Below are 25,000 nucleotides of genomic sequence, written 5' to 3' on the forward strand. Positions count from 1 at the left end.
TTCTAACCTGACAGGTGGTTTCAAACCTTGCTACACAGGGTTTAATGCAACTAGTATACTGATTTGATTAATCTTCTATTTAGCCAAATTTGGATTTCAATTCAAAAATTTACTTTTCCATTCATGTTAAAATTTTTTTCTTAAAAGTTTTATTTGAAATATAGCAGCTCTATTGGAAAGAGTCAATATAGTAAAAATTTTTATTTTTATATTAGAAATTTAAGTCATTATGGGTTGGATTATTATTTATGGTATTGCCACAAAATGGATTAAATATGAGCTCCCTTTGGAACACCTGTTTACTTTTTTACTTTTCTAGAGCTAAGAAGCCTAAGCAACTGAGAATAACTAAAGAACTGCTTAAGTCATTATGCTCACTACCACCACTGTTATTATCAGCACTTATAACATTATTTATTCATTGAGATAAATGTGTAAAATCTTCTGTCACATGCCTAGAAGCATATTAATCTCTAAGACACAATGAGAAATTATCTTTTGGTATTCCTTAAGCAAGAAGCACAATCAAGAATTATGTTAATTATGAGAATATTGTGTAATTCTCATAATCAATAAACATATCTAACGCTAATAATAGCTTGACACCTTCTAAACTAGTAAATTATTTGTACTTACATGTAAAATCAATTTATACCAACTAATTGTTAAATTGATTATGGGAGTTGACCAATATAAAGGTGAAATATTTTAAGAAATCATAAAACTGATAACTTCTCAAGATAATTTCATTTAAAAAAGTCACTGTTTTAAAAAGATCCATAAAAAATGAATATACTTCAATTTCAATATGAAATGGAATAGAAAAATTACAACAGAATAAATGATAATGATAACTTTAAAGTCTGGAATGATTTGGTGATAGCAAAACAGTTTCAAAAGGGACTTTTCTTATTTTTCAATCCTATCCAAAGAGAAAAAACAAACATGGTAGTTTTTCAAGACAATACGAATAACAAAAATATAAGAAAATAGAAGTGATAAGCAACATACAAACTTCATTGCTTTAGCTGATTAGTTAAAAATAGTAATTAATTTCATTACCAGATTTCTTTAGTGTGCTATTTTCTTTATATGCTATACTCAAGTATTCCATAACTTAAAAGCTATACCAAATACTTGGGATATACAAGTGATATTCTATGTACTTAGACCTTTCCAGGTCTTCTAAAGGTGAATAACTGAAAATGAGAAGTTTTTAGAATTCTAAAATGCAGTTGGTAATTCTGAGTGCATTTATAGGGCTTTTAAAATCCCACAGACTATTTTAACAATAAAAATAATGAAAATGTTTAGACAAACTGTAGATAATAAGAAAGTACCATTAAAGAGAGCTATGTTTCCAGACAAAAATTCAAGTTAAAAGTTGTTCTTCCTGCTTCTGTCCTGCAGCTGTCCATCAAAAGCAGCTTTCTCCCTGCGGTCTATCAAATATTTCCCTCACAAATCAATTTTACACATGATCAGCCCATACCCCTACTGAGCTGAACCTCCCCGTTAATTAAGTGAAGAAATTACCATATATATTATATTAATGCAAACATCATTCAGCTAGTAATTCACGGCTGATCTGGATAATGGAAAGGTTGAACACCCATTAACCCAAGCCAACAAAATGGGTTGGCTGAGAAATTCTAGCAGGTCTCATGTGACTTTTCCCTCTAACTGCAGCTCTGCGGTATCTGCTATTGTAATAATTAAAATCCTCCCGGTAGATCAATACTGGAATCTCTTTATGGGAAGTGCCCTGATGGAAATGTCTCAAGGAAGCTGGGGCTGTGGAACTCTGAAAAATTCATTTTTTTTTATCTGACAATTATCACCACACTGCAGACTAATTCAACAGCGCACCCCTCTCACTCTGCTTTGAATGCACTGGAGATTGACATCTTAAAAAACCTAACATCTCATTTTAACAAATAAAGGCACTATTTCCACATACAGTTTGGAATTATCAGCAATCATGAAACCACACAAAAAATTAATATACATTAAGCACTTCATCTTCTGATGGCTTCCTCTGAGTTTCAGTTATCGCTGCCTTCTCCTCATTTCCTTTCTTTGTATCTTCCTGTATTGATCTCTGCCTTTTCATCTCTTAAAAAAAGGGAAGAGACATGTAAAATTATTATAAAGCCTGATATTTGTGTATTGAAATGTGGATTTACATTATCAGCTTCATAATATGTGTGTGTGTGTGTGTGTATGTATATATATATATATATATATATATATATACACACACACACATATGTATGCATGTGTATAACTACTACTAAATCATAAGATTGGAAACATTTTAAAAAGTGTTCCTACCTGGTCTATTCTCAACATATTGACTGAAAGACTGAAGCTGAGTTTTTCTGACTGTAGAATCCTTATTGAACAAAACAGGATTTTTAAAACGTTCTGTTGCTTTTTGTAATCGCTCAGTCCGGAGATCTTCTGTGCCATTCTAAAAGTAAAACAACAAATTGTATGAGAGTACTAATCATATAAACACGAAATTACACATTAAGATGGCAACTTTTATTAATTTAAGACAATAATGCTGACTTAGAACCTTTAGAAACTCTTTGAAGAAAAGGGATTTTAAAATACTCTAAATAGCTCAACTACAAGTTCAACTGCCTGTAATAAAAAATTTGGGATTTAGTCCAAATAGTCCAAATCCTTGATAACTTTGATACATTAGATACTAAGAACTCTTGTGTCTTCTGGTGATAGGTATCATTTGAAAGCCCCGTTGCCTCCTATTTCCTCTACTATTCTGCCCCTTCGATTTGTACAGTCCTAAGACTTGTATGACAAGAAAAAATAGTTTCTAATTTTATGCCCATTGAGATAAACCACTAATGCTGGATGAAGGCTAAAAGGTAGGATTATAATACTACCCCACTGAACTGCATTTCATCAGCTATAACTTTCCAAAGCCAGATTTGTAAGTAAGCCCTTTACAGCTAAGGAAACTACAATTATCTCTTCTGGAGCTTCCTATGTTAATACTGGTAACAAATTCAAATGGTTCTATCAACAAGAAATATCCCAGAAGACTGAACCACTGCAGTGTGTGGAAGCTGCAGATACCGAGGTGCTGTGTACCAAACAAATATTTCATTTTATACCTAATCTTTTATTATTTTTATTAAGTGTTTTGAAAGTAAATAGGGAAAGGCTAAGATGCATGACTAATAGCTAAGCCTGCTGAATGCTGAAACTGGTTATCAAAAGCAACCAAGACTTTGCCCTTCCTCTGCATTGAGACAATCAGTAATGAGGGAGCCCTCCAATGGCCTATTCTCTAGCCTCAAGGAGGCCTGGGATACAGAATCCTCAAGGGAAGGTAACAGTTTATCCTTCTCCACAAACAGAATGCCTCATTTATAAATGTGTAAACTGCATTTTATTACAAAAATAAAAACCCAAATCAATGCTGAAAAGCTTCAAGAGAACAGATGGACTCTATATGTTTTTTATAAATACCATTTTCAAAATCTTAGGTAAAAAGATTCATATGAAGGCAATCTTTTTAAAGCATACCTTTTTTTTGGAACAACTTTAAAAATTACTACATAAGCTTTTTGGACAGCAAACCAATTTCATGTATGTAGATGATTAAACCATAAGAAGAAAAATACCTCTCTTTTCTTTTCTAAAAGTTATCTGATATAGTTCTTGTAGTATCATCCTTAAAATAGCCTTCCTAGCAGTTAGGATACAAATAAGTTTGGATTTCTTTTTGATTTTTTTAAGAAAAAATGTGAATTTTACTGTTATTATAGTAACTATTCAATAGTGTAAAACTCAAGTCTTTACCAAAATAAACAAACACAGCTAAATTTTTTTAGGCCTGGCAACATGCTAAAATATCAGTGTGATTAGCCAGTAAATCCCATCTTAAGAAACCTTTTTATGACTAGGGACTTCTGCCACTTTACAAATGTATTCCTCTAAACCCACTAATTCAGTTAGCCTTTTCAATCCATTGTATTATTCTTAGGCCAGCTTCATTCTGCATTAAATCCACTGCAGAAAGCTAAATTGAACGCAAAAAATCAGACCTGATCCAGGCTTCCTTTTGTTCAAAGATAGAGACCAAAAGTCCTCTGTTGCTGCCACACACTTTCATCACCAATTTATAGAAACCGACAATATAGGGGAAAAGCAATGAAAGTCATTGTTTTGGGACTTCAAAGCATCTCTGTGTCAGGGGAAGGAAATCCTTTCAGTCAGCAGGGCAATCCCCATAGTCCGCAGGTGGGTGAAAAGTTATACAGGACTGAAAGTGCCCTAAAGCTAGAAAAAAATATTAATGATACATTGTGAGGAAAAGGAGGGAATGTGTGGATGGGGATAATATAGATAATAACAATATTCTTATAATGTGGCATTTTGGCTAAAATGCAATATTAAGTAAGATTCAAAAATGGCACAAAACATATGTAAGTATCTTAAACACATTCAATACATGTCAGCATCTTCAGGTATGATGGATTCTTATAAATAATGTAAATTCTAGTTCATTTAAACAGAAGGAAAGTTGAAGATGATAGAAAAGTATTCTACAATCTTCTAGGCAACATTTTTCTTAGCAAAATATGAATACATACAGAACTCAAGAACTGTTTCTATGTACTCTCTACTTTTACTGGAAATAGCAATTAAAAGAAGGAGTTTCTCTGAAAAACAGTATAAAAGCACTGATTATCATATTGATGTTCAATTTATTGTCTAGTTAGTAAAAATTTTTATAACTTAATGAGAACAATTTGATAAGAAATTGTTTTTAGGATTATAAGGTATCAGTAGAAACCAGAATATATGGATATTAAGCCAAATATTAAATAAGTAAGATTACCTTAATTTCTTGTTCTGAGCTCTCAGTTCCAGCTTTCTGGGCAGCATTGGAGAATGAATTTGCCACCTGTGGTTGAGCTTCTAGGAGCTTCTTCAGCTTCAAGTCCACCAATTTACTATTTTGTTCTGTTAAATATGCAAAGATCATGAATAACAAATGAGATGTATTTAGATGTGTAGGCTACCAACTTTAGGTGACAGCATAAAAACATTACTGTATTAAAAAAAAAAAAAAAAGAAAAAGGACATTAGGGGTGCAAGGTAACACATCACACTAGACACATGCAGACCTCTGTGTGTGAGTGTGTGTGTGTGTGTGTGTGTATACACACACACACATACACACTTCACTCTCACGAATCATTTCCCTTAAGGAATATAGTCAACATATCTAAGGATACCTAAGTTATACTACAGTTTAATAGCTATGCTTACCTGAAAACTTAAGGTATATGTGATACATATATAAGTAACTGTATAGATTATATACAATAAAAATAACAAACTAGATATTTCAAAGAAGAGATACATTTGATTTTAAATTATATGATTTTACTATTTCTTTAAAATATATTACATGTATACATATAATATCATATTAAAATAAGTTTTTAACATGATCCCAGTCACATACACACTGTTAGAATATAATATTTAAGTGTGTACATACATACCCAGCATTAACACAGGGAATATGTTTAAAAATACCTTCTACTTAGATGGCAGAAATATAACAAATATTGTCATTTCTGGAATGTATTAAATATAGATAGAAGCTTAAGCAATTTCAAATTATTATTGATAATTACATTAATCTTTAATAATGAAATAGTTCAGTAGAAACACAAATATTTCTATTCTGACAAAGTCACACAAAACAATTCTTTAATAAAATGGTTGTAAAAGAAATGTCGACCATTTGATGAGTGATATTTTTCATACAGATTAATAACTTTTCTAATTATAATACTCTTAATAAATGCTATTATCATACTTTCATGCAAATTGGTAAGTTTATATTACCAGGCTTCTTTTTTAAACAATATCTGATGAACTACGGTCAAATCAAGATAAAGATTAAGCAATTTATTATTAAAACACTATGATTTTTATATACAAGTTAAGAAAAGAATTTTGGGGAAAAAAGCAAGGATAAAAATCATAATATACTCTACACACTTCTAGATTCTAGGTTGCATTCCTATTTCTTATTGCCATAAAATAAACCACAGATCTCAACTGGGAAGCACATGCCAATACTTATCAGAATGCTTAAGAGCTGTAAACAATATATTAATTAAGTCTAAACAAGAGGATTGAGATGTGTTTTCTTTTTTGGCATAAAGTAGGAAGAGAATTTTGCCCTACTCTGGTATTGGGGATTGAACCCAAGGGTACTCTACCACTGAGTTTTATCCCCAGTCCTTTTTATTTTTTATTTTGAGACAGGGTCTCATTAAATTGCTAAGGCTGGCCTTGAACTTGCAATCCTCTTGCCTTACCCTCTCAAGTTGCTGGGATTATAGATATGAGCCACTGTGCCTGGCTGGAAGAGACCCTTTTGAGAATGCAAGGGTCAAGACTGTTAGGATTGAAATTAACCAGGTTGCAAAAAGTATCCCACAAAGTTGTAATAGCTGAAACTATAAATTCTCCTCACTTTATTTAAGAGATGGTTAATTTTTCCTATCTTCATAATCTATTGTAAAATAAAGACGTGCATTACTTATTGGCATTAATTTTACATTTCCACACATTGACTGTTAAGGCTTTGATTCTGTACTTACGGATGTCATTAGCAGTTCGGGGATATTATTAGTTTCTAATAAAGCCTTTGGTGGTAGTTGTAATAGTAGGGTAGGCAAACAACAACAAAAGTGTTTTCATAAAGCAACAATCAAACCTACCCAACTTCTACAGTAGTTAACAAAGAAGTAAAAGGTCATTCTAATTTTGGGTTAAACATTTGAAAAATATCCTTAAAATATCAGAATTCTCTTGGACTTGCACAATTATAAACATACTGACCTCTATCTAGCAATAACATCATTTAATACTGGGCCATGAAAGAGCTTCTGACAAAAGGGCCTGGATCATCTCAAGTGCTCCTTACAGTTAGGAAAATCCTGGTCAAATGTTTCTTGGAAAAGTAATAGCATGATTTCAAACAGGGGAAGGAGCAGGTAAGCTTTGCAGAGGCATGCTAAAGGTGGGAAAAAGAATGCCTGCTGTCATTCCCTTTAGCTTTTATAGGAAAGATAATAATCAAGGACTTTGTCTCCTCATCTTTAAATCTAAAGATATTACCAAAGAGTTTTTTTTTTTTTTTTTGCCATAAGAATTCAATTCAATAAGTATTTATGGAAACCCTTGAGTATACAAAGTTTTGGATTGTTACTTGCTGCTGGCTTATAAAGGCAATGCAGATAGAACACTAACCTATTAGAAACCATTAGAACTTATTTTTGTATTTGAAACAAGAACTTACAAAGATCAATTGCCACTGACTTACTGATGAGATTAATTTAGTAGTAGTCTACATGATTAGTTTTCAGTGTCGTATTGTAGTCAATTAAGTATGTATAAAGTAATTAATTAGTAATATATTTAAACATTTAAAGTAAGCATAACATTTTCAAAACAATATTATAACAAGAACTATCAATTCGCAATTGTCAGAAAAATCTGATCTATGTTTTAGATTTACATTTGGATTATTCCATATATATCATATAACAGCACACCAAAATATTTAAGAAGGAAAGAAAATCAGTTATCAAACACTTATAAACTGTTTCATATAAAACATAACAGTGAATCTTGGTAATAAGAGAACATAAGCTATAATTTGTTATTCTAATGTTATTTCTATTTTAACATTCAACTTAAAACAAAATAATGTAAAATTAATGGAAGGTAGATTTAGCTAAATGACTTATCATATAAAACATAATAAAACTATAAAATGGACCTAGTATTATTGAGATAATGAAAATATAACCACAAATTTTGCCATGCAGCAGGACACAAAACAATTTGAAATTACCGGGCGAATCAAGGTCACTTTCTAAGTTAGTAAGTTCATCTCCACCTCCTACAACAAAGCCTTCAGGAATCTCCTCGTTAGTATCTATCTCAATATTATCATTTTCATCTGTAGGAACATGTAGCAATAATGTTAGTTATTATTTATATTTTATGTCCAAAACACTAAATAAGAAAAACCAGTATTTCAATAACAGTTATTCAAATTGAGGTCTCACACAGATAAGGAAGTTAAGAAATTAGTTTTAAGTCACTTTTTCACTATTGGATTAACACTTGTATTTTACATTCTTAAGTCAAACATGAATTATCACATCAAAGCAGATGCAAAGGTTTTGACAATTTGCCACATGCTGTCTCTGAATCACTGAGCTCACTGAGTCCTTGTATTTTAAAGTGTAATCGAATCATAATCTCTCATAATAGCACACAAAAATAAGTTGATCTGATGAAGAAGTCATCAAACAGTATTTCTAAATTTCATTTTTAATCATTTATTTGCTATCGATGCATCAAGACATTATTTCTTATAAACTTGTAGCTATATTTAAGCCATTTTATGAAGATTTGACTGATTTTGTACTAATGAATACTGTCATAAAGAAGCAATATGAATAAAGGGTAAAACCAGAATACAGTGCCTTTACACAATGGAAGGTTCAAAAACAACGAAGGCAATACATCTTGGAAGAGTAAAAATTGAGAAAAACTATTTTTCAAAACTGAGCACAAATGAATGAGGAAGTCTTCCACTATTGTTTTATATCCTTACTAAAATATTTTAGGTCATAATTAACAAAGTCATTTTTAAAAAAACATTTATTTTTTAGTTATAGGTGGATACAATATGTGGTGTTCAGGATGGAATATAGTGCCTCACTTACACGTGCTAGGCGAGTGCTCTACCTCTGAGCCACAATCCCAATCCAACAAAGTCATTTTTTAACATTATGAGTTCCTACTATTTATCTTTTCTCTCCAAATCCTAATGATAAAATTGGTTAATTTTGAATTCTATACATTTGAAAAGGCATAGTAATGATCTGATTTACATATTAGAAGTTTAACTTTAAATTCTGTTGTTGACAGGAAATGGAGTTTCTGAAGAAATGGCTGTCTAGCCCTGGGAGGTGAAGAATTCCCCTAATACTCTGCATCATATTTTTTAAATTGGGTAATTTTTATTAATAAGATATTCCAAAGATTTTTTTTTCAAATTGAGAAATTCCAAAATTTCATAGTTTTGGTTTAATCCCCCAACTTTAATCCTTTCTGAAATGTACATCTTTATATGTGACTTTGGATTCCCAAATAAATATTTACTAAGAATATTAATATTGCTAATAATAGTTAACATTTATTGCAGACTTCCCATCTAATGTGTAAGCCATTTAGAAAGAGACAATAACAAAGAAAAATGATTGAGAAATCATTTTCCCAGAGGGAAAAAAACCATAGAGATGAAAACATTGGTAAATGCTTTCAAAGACATAATTAAGGCATTATATCTGGCTATGTTATATAAGTATAATCAGCTTAGGTATCTTTTCTGATAAACTATGCTTAGCACAATTAGTTGTGCTCACTTTCATAAAAGTGAGCATCTTCAATCTCACTGTTCTAAAAAATTCTTTAATTTTATAGTTTAGCAAATGAATTAAAAAACATTTCCTGAGTGCTAAAATGGTGTTCAAAATGCTTCTTCAGCATTACTCTATGTCAGAAGCAATTTACTATTAATAATTTTTCAGGATCTAGGTAGTGCATAACACTTGATTGTTGTCAATCAGCTTCCACTGATTACTAACCATAATTAATCTAGAGCAAAAGTACGAAATTCAACATGCATTCATCACTTATTCAAGAAACTTCTACTGTGCTCTGTATATACAATTTGCAAAACACTATGCTGGATGTTGAGATACCAAGTTCTGAAAGGAATACAATGAAATGATTATAATGCCACACAGTATGGGTGTTATGGGGTGACAATAAGGTATGGAGCAAATTCAAAAGATAACTCTTTGCCAGTGACACTACGGAATTTCTCAGAAGCACTAACTCTTAAATTAAAATTAGATCTTGAGAAAAATATAGAATTTCAAGAGGTATAACTGAAGGGACAGCATTACAGGCATGAAAACAGGAAGGGGTAGAGTCTATTTGGCTCAAGCACACTTAAAGGGAAATAATAGGAGGTAAAATTGTAGAGAGCCCAGAAGGGCTGAATGGGAAGTTTAAATTTTATTTGGTAGATACACTGGTGTTCTAACACGATCAGCACTGTGCTTTAGAAGATTAAGTAGCTTTCAAACAAAGTTTCTCATTGTAACCATTTGTGAAATATGTATAATTTATTAATAGTAATGTAATCACTGGAGTGCCTTTTATAAATTAGAAGTTGTTTTTAATATTTTTCCTATATCATTCTTGCTTATATTCTCATGTACCGCCTTCTTTTTCTTCATTTTTTTTTTAAATAGGGATGGGACCCATTTTTTAAAAACATTTTTTAACACTTTTTTTTTTTAAGTTGTAGGTGGACACAATACCTTTATTTTATTTTCATGTGGTGTTGAGGCTCAAAACCAGTGCCTCACACATGGTAGGCAAGCACTCTTTCTTTGAGCCACAACCTCAGCCCTTATATGCTTTCTTCAGTGAGAGAAAAAAGTGGTTTAAAAATTGTTCAGGGGGAGTAAACTATTCATGTGACATCACCCTTCATGTAACATTGCTGACCTATGTGTGGACTGGAGAACAAAAAGGCTAGAGGCAGGAAATCCAGGCTGGAAACTGTTATAACTTCAGGCAAGCAGTATGGAGAGTTAAACCTAGAATAAAAGAATTGGGAGTAGATATGACATGATTTGAAAATCATCTAAATACTGGATTGTAGAGAAGGGATGTTGAACAGACATCACAATTTTCAGCCTGAGTGATTAGAATGTTAGCATTGCTATGAAAAGAAATAGTTAAGTTTGGATATGTGTACTTTCAGGTTCCAGGAATATGTAGAAAATTGTGCCTCCTTTCATTATCCACTTACATGGAGCCAAGTTCCTGCATGTTAAACACATGCAATTTCATTTTATTTCCAGGTTAAATGAAACCTCTATCTACACTACCACTCACAGTAGTGCTAAGTAAGTTAATTCAAAGTTTACATATGTATTGCTAACCTTAGATAAAAGGATTACTTCTTGGGAGGGCAAGAGTAAAAACTGGTCTCTTATACAGTTTAGGTATTCTTAAGAATGAATTTCTTCTTTCTTTCCATTTGGTAACTTCAGTTTTACGATGAACTTTGAACTTTTTTTTAGCAGTTAATATTACAATTTCCTAACAACTATAGAAATGTTCTAAATGCATTCTAGCAGAACTAAAGTACATGTGCAAGTGTATGTTTAAACATACTACAGACACAGAGATACACATCTTTATGACTAACCATTTCAAACCCAGTAGTTGAGCCAGGCAGAAAGTAAACTAGAGATTTATTCTATAGCTAAAGCTGTTTTGCAAGTATCATATATAATATATGCATAAGAAAAGGTAAAAGAATATTACATATGCATTGAAATGTGAAAAATGTATTCCAGAATACACTACACAATATAGGCAAAATATGGATCTCAAAAGTGTGATTAATAGCACTGAAATAAGGTCAATTGTATACTTTTCCTTTATGGAAAAATTGAATGAAATAATGATTTGGTGACAAAAATGAAAAGAATATCTGCAATGCTAAAAAGGAAACTGAGGTTATCATTTAAAATATATTCAGAAAAATTAAAAAAACATATTCAGATAAAAATTGTTATGATTTTTATATTCTCAGCAAATATCCCCATTAAGTTCACAACTTTTTTCCCCCATAGTACTTGGCACTGAACCCAGGGCCTCATGCAAGTCAGGTAAGAGCTCTACCACTGAGCTACATGCTCAGTTCTTTTTATTTTATTTTGAGATAGGGTCTCATTAAAGTTGCACAGATCATCCTCCAACTTACAATCCTCCTGCCTCAGCCTCCTGAGTAGCTGGAATTATAGGTGTGCAACACTCTATTTGGCTAAAAACACAACTTTTAATTCTAAAGAAATCAAACAAAAGATAGAAAACACAATACAAATATTACACTATTGATAAAAGCTGAAAGTAAAAATTAGTGAAGGCTCTTAAGATTTTATTTCAACAAATTTAGATAAATCTATTTTCCATAACTGAAAATGATAAGAACCATGTAGGCACACAGACATTTTCATTGACACAACAAAAAAGTATTTGCCTTATTTATTTGAAATTTAAAACCACAACACTATCATATCTGAGCCAAAGAGAGGTAAAAACGTCAGTTTAAATTTAAACTATATTAACCTAACTCAAACTAAAGCTGTAAACTATGGAACACATATATAAAAAATATAGTACACAAATATACATTATAATACACAATATATGAGTATAATATAATCTTAAAACAAGGTAGGTACCTTTCTTGCAAAAGTATTTATGAACCATTAAAAAAAATTTAACATTTATTTGGCCAAGATGAAATCTTGATAAATTCGTAAAGCAGAAATTCAGGGCACATTCTCTGGCCACATTATCATTCAACTAAAAATAAAAACACTTAACTTTGTCCCCAAACACCTTTTCCTTACAAGTAAGATGCAATAAAATGGACCCAAAGTTTGTTACATAGATTGAGAATTTTTCAAATGAGGCCATTATAGGCATATAACTACAAAATGATGCTGAAAAAACCATGTGCAGTACATCACAAGTACCTGATTCTCCATAAGCCCGAGAAGGATGTCAAATGAAAGATTAGTAAAAGCTAGGGTACAGAATCCAGGAAAAGTACAGTTCTGTTATTTACACAAGAATTAGACTATTTCTGGTTGTAACAGAATGTAAGTGGGTTGCTTGATCACATGGCTATACATCTGTAAATATCTTGCATATATTTTCTGCGGACATCATGAAGTTAAAGACAACTTATCTCAAAACTCAAAACTTTTTGCACTGAGGCTGGCAGCATGCTGTTTGAGAATAGAAAAAAGAGAACTTTTTCAAGTGAGTTCAAGCAGTGGGTGTGAGTGCTGATCACGTTCCCAGGGTGTGCATCCATCTAATTATGTCAGGTCTTCACTCTACTCTGCTCTTTGTCACTCTAGACCACTAGTACTAAAATCTTCCTACCCTCATACTTCACCCAGGCTGGTCTCAAATTATTTCTCTTTCTTCCTTTCACATTATAACTTAGCAAAATTCTTGTCAGACATAATGATTCAGATTAGTTATTCTTTTCCTTGACTTATTAAACTGACTAGGGTTATTTTCACTTAGGAACCGGATTCTTGTGAATCCAAGTGAATTCTGAATTTGCTAGGTAAAGGTGCATAAATTACAGGTCAGAGGCAAAATCCAGCCCCTGCCTTGAGGGGGTAAATAACAGCCCACGCCCATGCATTAAAATATTGTTTAAGGCTGCTTTCAGGCTATAAGGGCAGAGTTGAGTAGTTAGGACAGAGACCATATGGCCTACAAATCCTGACACGGTGGCTGGTACTGCTTGATAGATAAATACATATTATGAATGGCTGAACTTCAGGTGGGACTTTTACCCTTCCCCTTGTCCTAAAGGTCTCTCTTGTACTGATAGTCTCAATAGCTTTAGCTTAGACTTTGAGGCCAATGCAGACATAATCTGATCCATATTACTTAACGATACAGGCTAAAACATACCACTGAGGTTGGGGAATAGACCTGCTCCACTTGTCTTAGGTCAGTCAACCTCAGTTCTCATTAAAAGTCTACCATCACTGGAGATGGAGGCAGAGAAGTTCGAGTTCCAGACTAGCCTGGGCAACTTAGCAATACCCTATATCTCAAAATAAAATTTAAAAAAGGGGCTGGGATATACCGCAGTGGTAGAGGACTTGCTTATTTTGCACAAGGCCCTCAGTTATTGAAATGTACTGGGGGAAAAAAAAAAGACTACTATCTGATACATGGCTGTTTCTAATGTCCAAGGCAAGCTGTGTCCTATGGGAGAAATGGACTTTGGTCACTTTGGACTCCTTAGGCAATAAGGAAGCTAACTCTTCAGCATATTCTCATAAATTATCTGTCAAATCCTGCCTCCTTTTTATTTCACCTGACTGTTCCTATTCTAATCTGTACTTCCTTGCGAACTCTACTGATCCAATCCTCATTTATTTACTTTGTTTATTTTATTTACCTTGACTGTTGAATAATGCCAAATTCAGGTCATTGCTTTCTTCATTGAAGGGAAGATTTTTTTGGGTTATAACACTGACAAAGTCTCTTTGCTTAGTCTAGTCTTGGCATACCCTCATCTGGGGTTGTATTATAAAAATAGGACCAACTACATAGCTAACCTATGCCACACTATTAATTACAATTTTTTAATTCTTAGCCTTCCTAGAGTTTATATTCATTTGGCATTGTTAACTGCCAAATGACATTGGATCCCTCTCCATCCTACTATTACTATTCTCATACCTGGCTTTATGATGACATAGGAATGTGGTATTTACAGCAGCATTAGGATAGTGTATCTGGAGGATAAAGAATGAGAGATTTTTCCATCATTCAGAGATATAAGAAAGCAAATGTTTCTAACGGTTACTTTGAATATCTGGAATTCTTATGATAAAAGAAATACCTTGCTATTAATAATAAATCTAAAAAAACTAAAAAAAATAATGATAATAAATCTAAGCAAATTATTATAGCATTATAAGAGCAGTTATTGACATCATTATAAACTCTAGTAGAGTGGAGAAACTGTAACGATAGCGCCAGGATGTAGTTAGTGGTATAGTGATTACCTAGAAAGAAAGAAAAAAAGAAGATACAATAACAGTCCTGAATAATAGGAGTTGAAAATGTAAGACGAAGGATTTAACCAAGATATCCATGTTCTTAGATGTCCACAAGGACAGATATACAAGTGCTTGGGAGAAGAAAACTTTCAAATTTATGGACTGGAAGGCTAGATGCCATAGGCATTAGTTAGAATTCTCTACAACAGTAAGCTTTTAATATAAGGATTCAATTTGAAATAACAGCAGTAAGTTCCAGTTTACTTTGAAAAAACTTATGATTGGCCTAGAAATAGCTTACCTTTGTTTCAGCTCTCTAAGGTCTTATTCGAGTCCTCACTTGCCTGCTCTTCAGGGTAATCTTAACATTCTAAGATTAATTCAGGACAAGTACCTAGCATGTTTTGGTAGATAAATAGGTTATGTACCTTTGAAATAAAAAGCCCATAGGTTTCCTAAATGTAAAAATTTACAAATTAAAAATGATCAAATTGAACTCTGAAAGGTAAAATTAAATTTCTCTTTATATAGTCCTTGTCCCAAAATTAAGCTTAGAATAATCTCTATAAATATTGAGGAAGACTCTTTCAGAGTAAGGAGACTAAAAGGAAATGGATATGGAATTTATTCAAAAATTTTACATCCTAGGCTACAATGCCATAGTATTATGAAAACTACTTTTAAAAGATCTTGTTTTAAGTGTAAATCTTGGGGCCCTAGGTTCAATCCACAGCATCAAACCAAAGTTAAAGCATTTTATTTTTTAAAGAGGATTTTTTTTCTTTTAACATATTTTATTTATTTTTATGTGGTTCTGAGGATCGAACCCAGGGCCTTACATGTGTGAGGTGAGCACTCTACTGCTGAGCCACAACCCCAGCCCACAAAGTTAAAGTCTTTTATGTCAAAGCTCACCACTAACAAGTCTTAATGATCTAGATATTGAGGATTTGATTGCATTTTACTTACTTCTTATGCAATTCATGAGGTATCATGGAGTATCACAACTCAAGAAATATTCTTTTAATAGTAGTAAACCATAAAGTGAAAAGGTTGTTTTGGAAATAGCAACAGTTATCTTCTGATTTACTACATTTCCTGTAGGTTTTTTGCAACATATCAATATTTTAGAAACTCTGTTTTTGATGCAATATTTTAAAGTAAGAATAAAAAGTCCTAAAAGGTCCACTGCAGATTTCTGGGTTGTCTGTAGAATATGATACAAGATTCTTTAACTCACCTCCAGATGCCTTTGACCTTTCTTTCAACTTTTCTGCAGCCATTTCACCATAGCTAGGAAGTTCTGACATCTTCACTCCAGATCGAGCTTCTGCTATTAGCTGACGAGCTCTCTCTCTCAGCTGCCGACGTCGCTCTTCATCTTGCTGCTAAGATATATTGAACAGTTGCCAACTCAGTAATTGACAGAAATGCAATTTCATTTTCAATCTGATCATCATGATAGTAACTGGTTTACAGCATGGTGCTTGGCCCACATTATAAATAGGATGCTCTATATCAGTTGGATGTCACACCATTTTAAAAAGCCATCCTAAAATCAGATTTTTAAAAAACGTTTACCAATTATTATTAAAATATACATTAAAAATTCAAACTAAGGACTGTTTGACAATACATATTACTGAGGAAATGCCAGGAACTGTTAATAAAAGAATTAGGCTTAAAGAAGAAATTTACAATACTAAGAACAAAATTTCAATTAATACTCTATTTTCTAAGAACAGAATTTAACTTGTTATTTTCTAATAGAGTCACAGAGCACTGTCTGCTTCTTTCATTAAATAACTAAGATGCTGCCTTCTAAAAAGGGATTATTATGAATTGCAAATAATCAATTTGCGTTATAAAATCGAGAGCATATAAAATAAGGCATTATTATGATAAAACAAAAACTACAATAACCTAATACCTCTTTGCAATTTATCTTCCTTTAACATCTCCTAACCTCCACAAAACCTCACATCTATTCATACAAAATTGCTCATATCATGTAGTTTCATGTACTGTGGCTTTGAATGTCATTTCCTCTTTCTGGACTATGTTTCTCTCATATTATTTAACTCCTAACTCATCCTTCAAGACTCAGTTCAAACCCATCAAACTTATCCTGACTATCCTATTTTGGATCCCACTGGTGGAATAAAGTGATCTATTCTCTATGTAATTATAGTAGTGTGTGTGTGTGTGTGTGTGTGTGTGTGTGTGTGTATGTATGTCTATGTATGTGCATGTGTTAATACTTTTTTAAAACAATACTTATCAAATTATACCACAACTCTGAAGAGAGACTTTCTTCCCAGTAGAATTGAGCTACTTGAAGGCAGGAGCTATATCTGATTTATTTTTGTATTTCTGGTCTATAGTACATCCCTTGCTACCATGCTAGGTGTTATAAAAATTTCAAGCATGAAACTTACTATTTATACTCTCAAAAATCTTATAATATAGAGGAAAATATAGAATAGCCATAGTAAAGAGGTATGACCAAAATGCTGCAAGGGTTCAGAAGAAAGAAAGAACATTTTTGGCTAAGGAGCAAACAGAATATATTGGTCTTTGAGTTGGGCTTAAAGAATGAGTAGGATTTAGAATGGTTTGAGATGGGAGTTGCTGGTTAGGTGGCATCAGTGCAGGAGGCAGGAACAATACAAAGACATAAAAGAAAGAAAATATATTTGGGGGAAAGAACACAATCTAATTTTCCTGAGCATAAGAAAAATAGTGATAGAAAATTAAGACAAGAAAAATAAAGCGGGATAAGTGTTGTAGATGCCTGGTATAGCAGGGATTTACAGCAGATCTCAAAGTGTAAGTCTTAGAGCTTGCAGTGAAGCTCAGGAGAAAAAGTGCTTTAATTTCATTCTAAGGCAGCAGGGATCACTAAAGGTGTGTGTGTGTGTGTGTGTGTTTTATAAAGGTTTGAGTTTTTTTGTTTTTGTTTTTAATATGTATGTCTTTTCTTTTTAATCTAGGGGAATGAACAACCAGAGGTTTGTTTGAGAAAGATTAATCTGGCAGTAGTGCAAAAGATAGGATGGTACAGAGGGACTGGAAAGATGCTAGTTAAAAGGCTTGTGTTAGAATCTAAGAAAGCTATAATGAGATTCAGGAAGAGGACGTGGCAATGGGAATAAAAAGAAAGAAGTGTAAGAAATGTATTAGAGCCAGAACCGGTAAATGTACCAATTCTTGGTAACAGATTAAATATGGAGGAAGAAAAAAAAAAGACTCAAAAGTTTTAAGGTTGGGCAACTTAGAACTATGGAACTAATAATAGAAAGACTAAAAGGAACTACAAGAATGGAAAGAGAGGAAGGGAGGGTAAAACAGACTGGGTTCGAGGAACTGGCAAGACATTTGTGTAAAGATGTTAGTAAGTAGTTGGGGAATAAAACTGATACTAGAATGCGGGGTCAAAGTAGGATTACAGAGCTGATGGATGACATTACAGGAATATTTAGAAGCACCTGAAGAGGTACCACAGGGAAAAAGGAGGACCACTGAGTAAAATATGGCAACAATTATACTTGGATAAGAGGAAAAGGGCAGAAACAAAGAAATAGAACACTGTATCAGGAGAATAAAAGCAGGTTTTCAAGAAAAAGAGAGTAATCAACTGCAACAAATGTTAGAGATTAATGTCTGAAAATTTAAAAAGGGCAATTATACCTGGTAAACAATATCATTAGGGAGGGGTAGAAACCAAATGGATAGACTCAAATATAGGAGATTGTTTTACAAATTTTGAGATCATCTAGAAATCAAGAGGGTTGTCAAAATTAATGATGGTAGATTACTGGAGCTGTCAAGTGGACCCAGGAATGAGCTCTGAAGTTCTCAGTGGACTAAATGGAATGATTTCAGTATTAAAAAGAACAATGATTATATTGAATTGAATCAATGAAAAGTTTGAGTCCAATAGGATATTAAAAAATTAGAAGGATATAAAAATGCTTTTTGTTATCATTTGAGGCAGCTATTGAAAAAATTATCTAAAAATCACTTTTCAAATCATAATAAATGATTATGGCAATGTTGTCAACTGTTATTAAAACTCTTAGGTAAGCTGGGCTTGGTGGTGCAGCCTATAATCCCAGGGGCTTGGCTCAGGATGCTGAGGCAGGAAGATCACAAATTCAAAGCCAGCTCAGCAATGGCAAGGCGCTAAGCAACTCAGTGAGACCCTGTCTGTAAATAAAAACAAAATAGGGCTGGGGATGTGGCTCAGTGGTTGAGTGCCCCTGAGTCAACCCCTGGCAACCCCCCCCCCCACCCCTCAAAAAAATCTTTTAGGTAAATGTCTGGTGGGGAACTGGATAATCAAATTATGCTGTGGCAGACTATATATTCCAAAGATGTCCTGAAAGAATCTCTCCTCCTACACACTCTTCTAAAGTATGATCTTGCCATCCCCTCGATAAGAGGTAAATTTTAATTTCTTTTGGCTAGCTTTAGTGACTTGTATATAATCAATAAAATGTGGAAGAGCTGCAGGTGATTCCAAGGTCAGAAAAGGCCATACCCATCTACCTAGTTGTCTTGAAATTCTTGCATTGTGTACATTCTCTGGGAGCCAGCTGTCTCTTAAGCTCAAGATGTATGGGCTCTATTCAACAGTCCCAGACAAGTTTCACTTTGGGTTATCCTGTCCTAAGAACTAGACATGAAAATGAAGAAGGCTTCACAACCGGGGATATAGCTCAGTGGTGGCAGAGGCCTTACTTAGCATGCATGAGGCCTTATTTAGTATGCATAAGGCCCTGGATTCAATCCTCAGCACAAAACAACAAAACAAAACCAAAAAATAACAACAACAACAACAACAAAAAAGGCTTCAGATGATCTCCGCCTCTAGCTATTTTGAAATACCCTCAGTTCAAGTCTTCCCAGCTGAGGCCTCAGACAACGCAGAACAAAGCATATGCTATTGGGTCCTGACCTACAGAAGTAAATCCATAAGTACAATAATACAACATTTTTTTCTATGGTTGGGGTCACCTGTGACATAGCAATAGTAATTAGAACACATGCTTAAATAATACCACAAAGATTAATTTTGGTTGCAAGGGGGAAATTCAATTTGTAAATAGATCAGAATCAGAGTAGAGATTACAGACCTCTAATACAGGGATTGATTTTAGTATTATTAACAGTGAATCAACTATACATTATATGTTTTTTGATGTGAAGCATAAGAAATGCACACTACCTATAATATTCTACCCAAAAATGTTTAAAGTGAATCCACTAAGTTTTTAGAATTTCTAGTTGATTATATACACAATATATAAGCAAGAAAACAACCAAATTCAAAAGGTAGGATATTTGGGACAATTGATCTAGTCACTTTAACAAATGAGTTAGAAAAAACACAGACACAACAATAAACAACTAACCAACTACCAACTATCATCATGACTTCCAAAATGGACTTAACAACCAGATGCTACATATTAGATACTGGTTTGGAGAAACCATCTATAGATGATATTGTTTAGGCAACTAGAAATCTGAACATGACCATAGTATGAAGAAAAGAGAAAGCAAAATGATTAAAAAAAGTTTACAGAGTAATAAGCTCATTTTGGCAAAATAAATACACATAATATACATGCAAGAAAAAGAGTTGAAGGGTATACACAAAAGTTTTCATGGTGGAGATTTCTGAAGATCAAAATGTGATACTTTTATTTTCTTTCCTGAAATTGTTTTTGTTTTCTAACTTTCTTCAATACAAATATACTACTACTCTTGTAATAAAAACTAACAATATAAGAGTCTTGGAAGGAAGAAAAGAGATGAGATGGTAGACTTTCTGAATATGGACTGTGATAAAGGAAAAAGAGAGGTCTAACATTCAGAGAAAGTTTTCTCAGTATTTGAAAGCACAAACTTATCTGTAGGCTGAGTATAGTTTACAGTAGGTAGAGTGAGATTGAAGATGCAAAAGTAATATACAAAAATACTTTGGCTGGGAATGTAGCTCAGTAATAGAAGCTTGCCTAGTGCCTAGTGGGAGTGAAGCCCTGGGTTCAATTTCCAGCACTGCAGGGGGGAAAAAAAAAAAAGAGCTGTTGTTCGCTATCAATATTTCTAAACTTGGAAAATATTCTAGGAAGAAAGGGAATATGGACCTGATAATGTTGATTTTTAGTGATGGTTGCTGATATTCCTTGAGCTTTTATGTGTGAAGTGTTTAATATGCACGATCTCATTTAATTGTCAAAAACCTATTTTTACCAATGAGAACACTTGGGTTTTAAGTCCCAAGGTCACACAGCTAGAACTGATGTCACAGCCAGGAGTTTAGCCTATGTCTGTTTGACTCCATAGCCCTTGTTCATAACCACCAAACTATTTGATCCCCAAAGTATCAAATTACATGACCAACTGAGGAAAATTGAGCTTTTACTAAACTTTCATCTTTCAAACTTAAGAAAAGTTAAGAGCACTAATAAAAACCATTATTTAATATGCCTCAGGCAACTAGGTTTTAAGTGAATTTCACTGTGTGAATAATAACTTCTTATAGAGCTGGAATTTGGTGATTCAAACTAAGATGAAGTGGCCTTAAAATGAAATAAATGACCCTACCTTTCTGAATATGAAATGGGAATCTAATTTTTTTCTGTCAAGCTACCACCTCTCCTTCCCTCCTGCCGTACTCCCATCTGCAAATGTTTCTGAGAGCTTACCAAGAGTGCAATTTAAAGCAGGCAATCATTAATAAAACCAACTCTAAATACTAATTAGGACACTTTATCAATTTCCATGTAAATTGTTTGTTTGTACTTATTTACCCATCATTGTTCTCTACACAATAGAAAAAATGCAAATGAACAAATCAGAATGCAACCCTAATGGGACTTTCTGTTTATAACCATTAGCCCAGAGGTGTGCTGTAATTCAATTCTCAAGTAGCAAGATTTAGCCTCATTAACAGACTGCAAGGGCAGGTTACAACTCATAAAACCCTACAGTAAACAAAGTTTATGGACACAGCACAAAATCTTGAGCCTGATTGACAGAATTCTAGTTCCCTATCAGATTGCCTTAATTTACTTTTCTACTAATGTCCTAACACTACAGAGACAATTTTGCTTGGGCCTAGAGCTCTTCAGCGGATGGCATATCTGCATTGTTTGTTTTCTCACTCTTTCGCTTCCCTTAAGACAAAGAACCCATTGCAAAAATAAAAGTTAATTGTTAAAAGTCATGAAGGAAAACTTGTAATTATAGTAATTGATTATGCAATTTTAGTTTAACTGATGGTATTAATTTCTAGTTGGTCTCCAGATTCATCCTAAGTAAAACTATTTTACTTAAATTTTAACATGTATCTTCCATTAAAAGTCAGTTTGTGCAGTAATATTTAAGGGATAGCAACAAAATCTATGCTTTTTTTGGTTTTTTAAATAAAAAGACTCATATTGTTCATGTCCAAGTAGAACATGACCAGAGAACATGGACAATTATTACTTTATTATTTTGTTATAGTATTCATTACAAATAGCTCAAGTATTGTAGGTAATATTTCTGACAATGATGGTTTGCCTAAACCTATAAGTATAGAAATGTATTTTTGCTATCTGCTCTGACCATTTTACATTCAAAAGGAGACAGGGGCTCATTGCTATAAAATCATCTGTTTATTAGGACTGATGAAAAAAAAGGGAATCTTTTCACTGGTGTGCGGAGGAAAGGCAATTTAGAAGACTGCTGTCATTAAAATAAATGGTATACTTGAAAAATTCAGCACATAGGAAACCTTTATATCTTTCTAAACTTAAACTGAAGTAGATTTTCTGTTTCTAAGAACAGCTCTGATGGCATTTCTCCTTTACTATACATTATTATTTAGAGTTAGACTTAGTTATAGTGGAGAATTTAGCTTTTCTCAGATGGATGTACTCTTTGGAGGATATGATAGAGGCTGTATTTTTGGGCAGTCTCCCTTCCCACGACTGTCTTTTACAAGTTATAACACATTTTTGAGAAAAATAATTAGTTCTGCATGTTTTCACATGTGTGCATGTGTTCTCTTGTTTACTCCTTACAATTTGGAGATAGCTACTATCCCTCATTTGATAGTAAGAAATAAATTCAGTATTTGCTTGATTTTAAAGCATTGGTCTTTTCTATCACTTAACTAGTGTTCACAGCATTTTTTCTGAGGTCTTTCCTACTGTTATCTAATTTTTAAAAATCTCAGTTCTTTATGTATACTTGGGTTATGCAAATGACTTAAAAGTCCTCTTTGTGCTACTGAATAGGAGAGAAGAAAATGAATGTTTATATTCATTTAAAACACAGATTTCCCAACCTTAAATTATAAGCCTGTAGAAAAGTGATGTAGACTTTTAAGCTTTGATGTTCTCTTTGCTACCATCTTCAGGTAAGGCAAAAGTCCTACTATGGTGCAGAAAGAGCCCATATTTCAATATGTCAGATTTAAAATATTCAAATACAGAAGATAGATCAGCACTTACCACTTTGGCCATAAACTAAAAAACAATATTTAGCCCTTTCATAGTATGTCTTCAAGTTTCGGTTTTCCTTATCATTCTGAAATGGTATGCAATCTGCTATAGATAGATGCACTAGTAAAACTTGACAATTTAAGGACAAACTCTTCAAGAATAAGTAATGTAATTCCTTGTTTCCTTTCCATAAAAATGTATTGGTATGCAATTTTTATATTTCACACTTCACCGACATCTAGGCAAGCTTTCTTCCACTGCTTCAATGGTGCTACTTTTAATTTTATCCTCCTTAGTCGTAGTAATTAAAGTGATCAGCAGTGGCATCCCAGCGGCTTTGACACAGCTACAACCCCCTAGCAGACTTTTGCTTTTAAGGGGAATGGGAAGAAAAAGACTGGAGTTTCGTTTCACAGAGAACAAGAAAATCAAGCTTCTCCAATCCTCAACTTTATTCAATTGTTCTTTCAGCAGCCTTTGGATCTTAAGAATCAAATAAAAATGGCTGCCATGGGGGGTCCTTTTTATACTTGCCGCAAATGTCACCGATTGACATTACTTTAGCCCAAAAATGATGCCATGGATTTGTGAAGGAGAATTAGAACATGAGAAACTGTCAGTGTAGCTGCTGAGATCATTACCCACCTAAGAGTGTCTTTCATAATGTTAGATATTTTCATTCAGTCAGTTGAAAAATATAGGTTGAGAAGTCTTTCTATTTAAGAAACATATGACTACACGTTTTCATGAAGTAAGCCTTAAGAAAACTTTAAAAGTATTTCAAATAATGTAGTTTCACATCCTTATCCTTTGTAAAATTGTGATTAGAGCAGAACAAAACATTCTTATTTCCATCAAGAATCTCAAAATTCCATATCCTTTACCTCCTTCAATAACATGATATACTGTGTCTACTTGTGTTATCTCCAGAGATCCATACAGTATTAACTGGTCTTGGATTAATTAGGACTAAATAAATTTTAACCTATCTGAGTTTCTTAAATGACAGTTTTATTTAGTATTGCTAACATTTTATGGGAATCTGTTCTCAAAATTAACTTGAAATTCCTTAATTTTGAGAATTAAGGAAAAAAACCTTGAGTGTCACCCTTTCATCATTAGATAGGACGCAAGGCTCTGTTATTAGGTATTCAGAAGGAATAAAAAAATTAAAGAAGAAAGCAAGAAAAGGGGGGGGGGGAGAAATTCTGTGCTTGTCCAGAGGCAAGGATTACCAAAGTCCACCTATTCATTTACTACAGAAGATAGAATAAAATAGAAAATAAAATTACAAGATTTTTTTAAAGGTTTAGCTAACTAGTAGAAATTTTACTGCCAAGTTGATCAGTTCTTGACTGAATAAACAGGATTTAAGATGAAACATTAAAACTGTTTAGCAGATCTTTTCAAACCATTTCAAACTTTTCTTATGCTGGTTTGTAATATAAGCAGACATGCTTATAAATGGCCACACCTGCTCATTTCTCTGGGGATGGCCTGATCTCTGCTTCTCTAACAAAGAAAGAAAGAAAGAAAGAAAAATCAGCCTTTCTTGTTGCAAAACAGAGTGGAAAGTCAAAATCTTTCTCAAGTTTGCCCCATCTGGTCAGATTAAATCTTTGATCAACCCTGGGGATTACATTTATTTTGTAGTAACTACTAAGTTTTGGATTTGTTTAAAACACATAGGCAAAACAGTAAACAGAACATGAAGTTTGAAATCTA

General features: G+C 33.1%; 1 protein-coding gene across 9 annotated transcripts in view; it reads right to left on the reverse strand.

Moving 5' to 3' along the window:
- Ehbp1 (EH domain binding protein 1) overlaps positions 1-25,000 on the reverse strand; it is a 322,315-nt gene that overhangs the window by 47,502 nt on the left and 249,813 nt on the right. For 6 of the 9 annotated variants that reach the window (XM_058572791.1, XM_058572806.1, XM_058572790.1 and 3 more), the window contains 5 exons: positions 16,015-16,162; positions 7,922-8,029; positions 4,877-5,001; positions 2,335-2,473; positions 2,009-2,115 (listed from right to left, as the gene is read on the reverse strand). In XM_058572791.1, the coding sequence (XP_058428774.1) occupies positions 2,009-2,115; positions 2,335-2,473; positions 4,877-5,001; positions 7,922-8,029; positions 16,015-16,162 (627 nt within the window). The remainder of the gene's footprint in view (positions 1-2,008; positions 2,116-2,334; positions 2,474-4,876; positions 5,002-7,921; positions 8,030-16,014; positions 16,163-25,000) is intronic. The other 3 variants (XM_058572801.1, XM_058572809.1, XM_046423182.2) reach the window with 1 other exon arrangement.

This window comes from Marmota monax, unplaced genomic scaffold (assembly GCF_021218885.2).
Source record: "Marmota monax isolate L192 unplaced genomic scaffold, Marmota_monax_Labrador192_F-V1.1 WCK01_AAM20220418_F8-fsc00015, whole genome shotgun sequence".
In the NCBI taxonomy this organism is placed as follows: Eukaryota; Metazoa; Chordata; class Mammalia; order Rodentia; family Sciuridae; genus Marmota; species Marmota monax.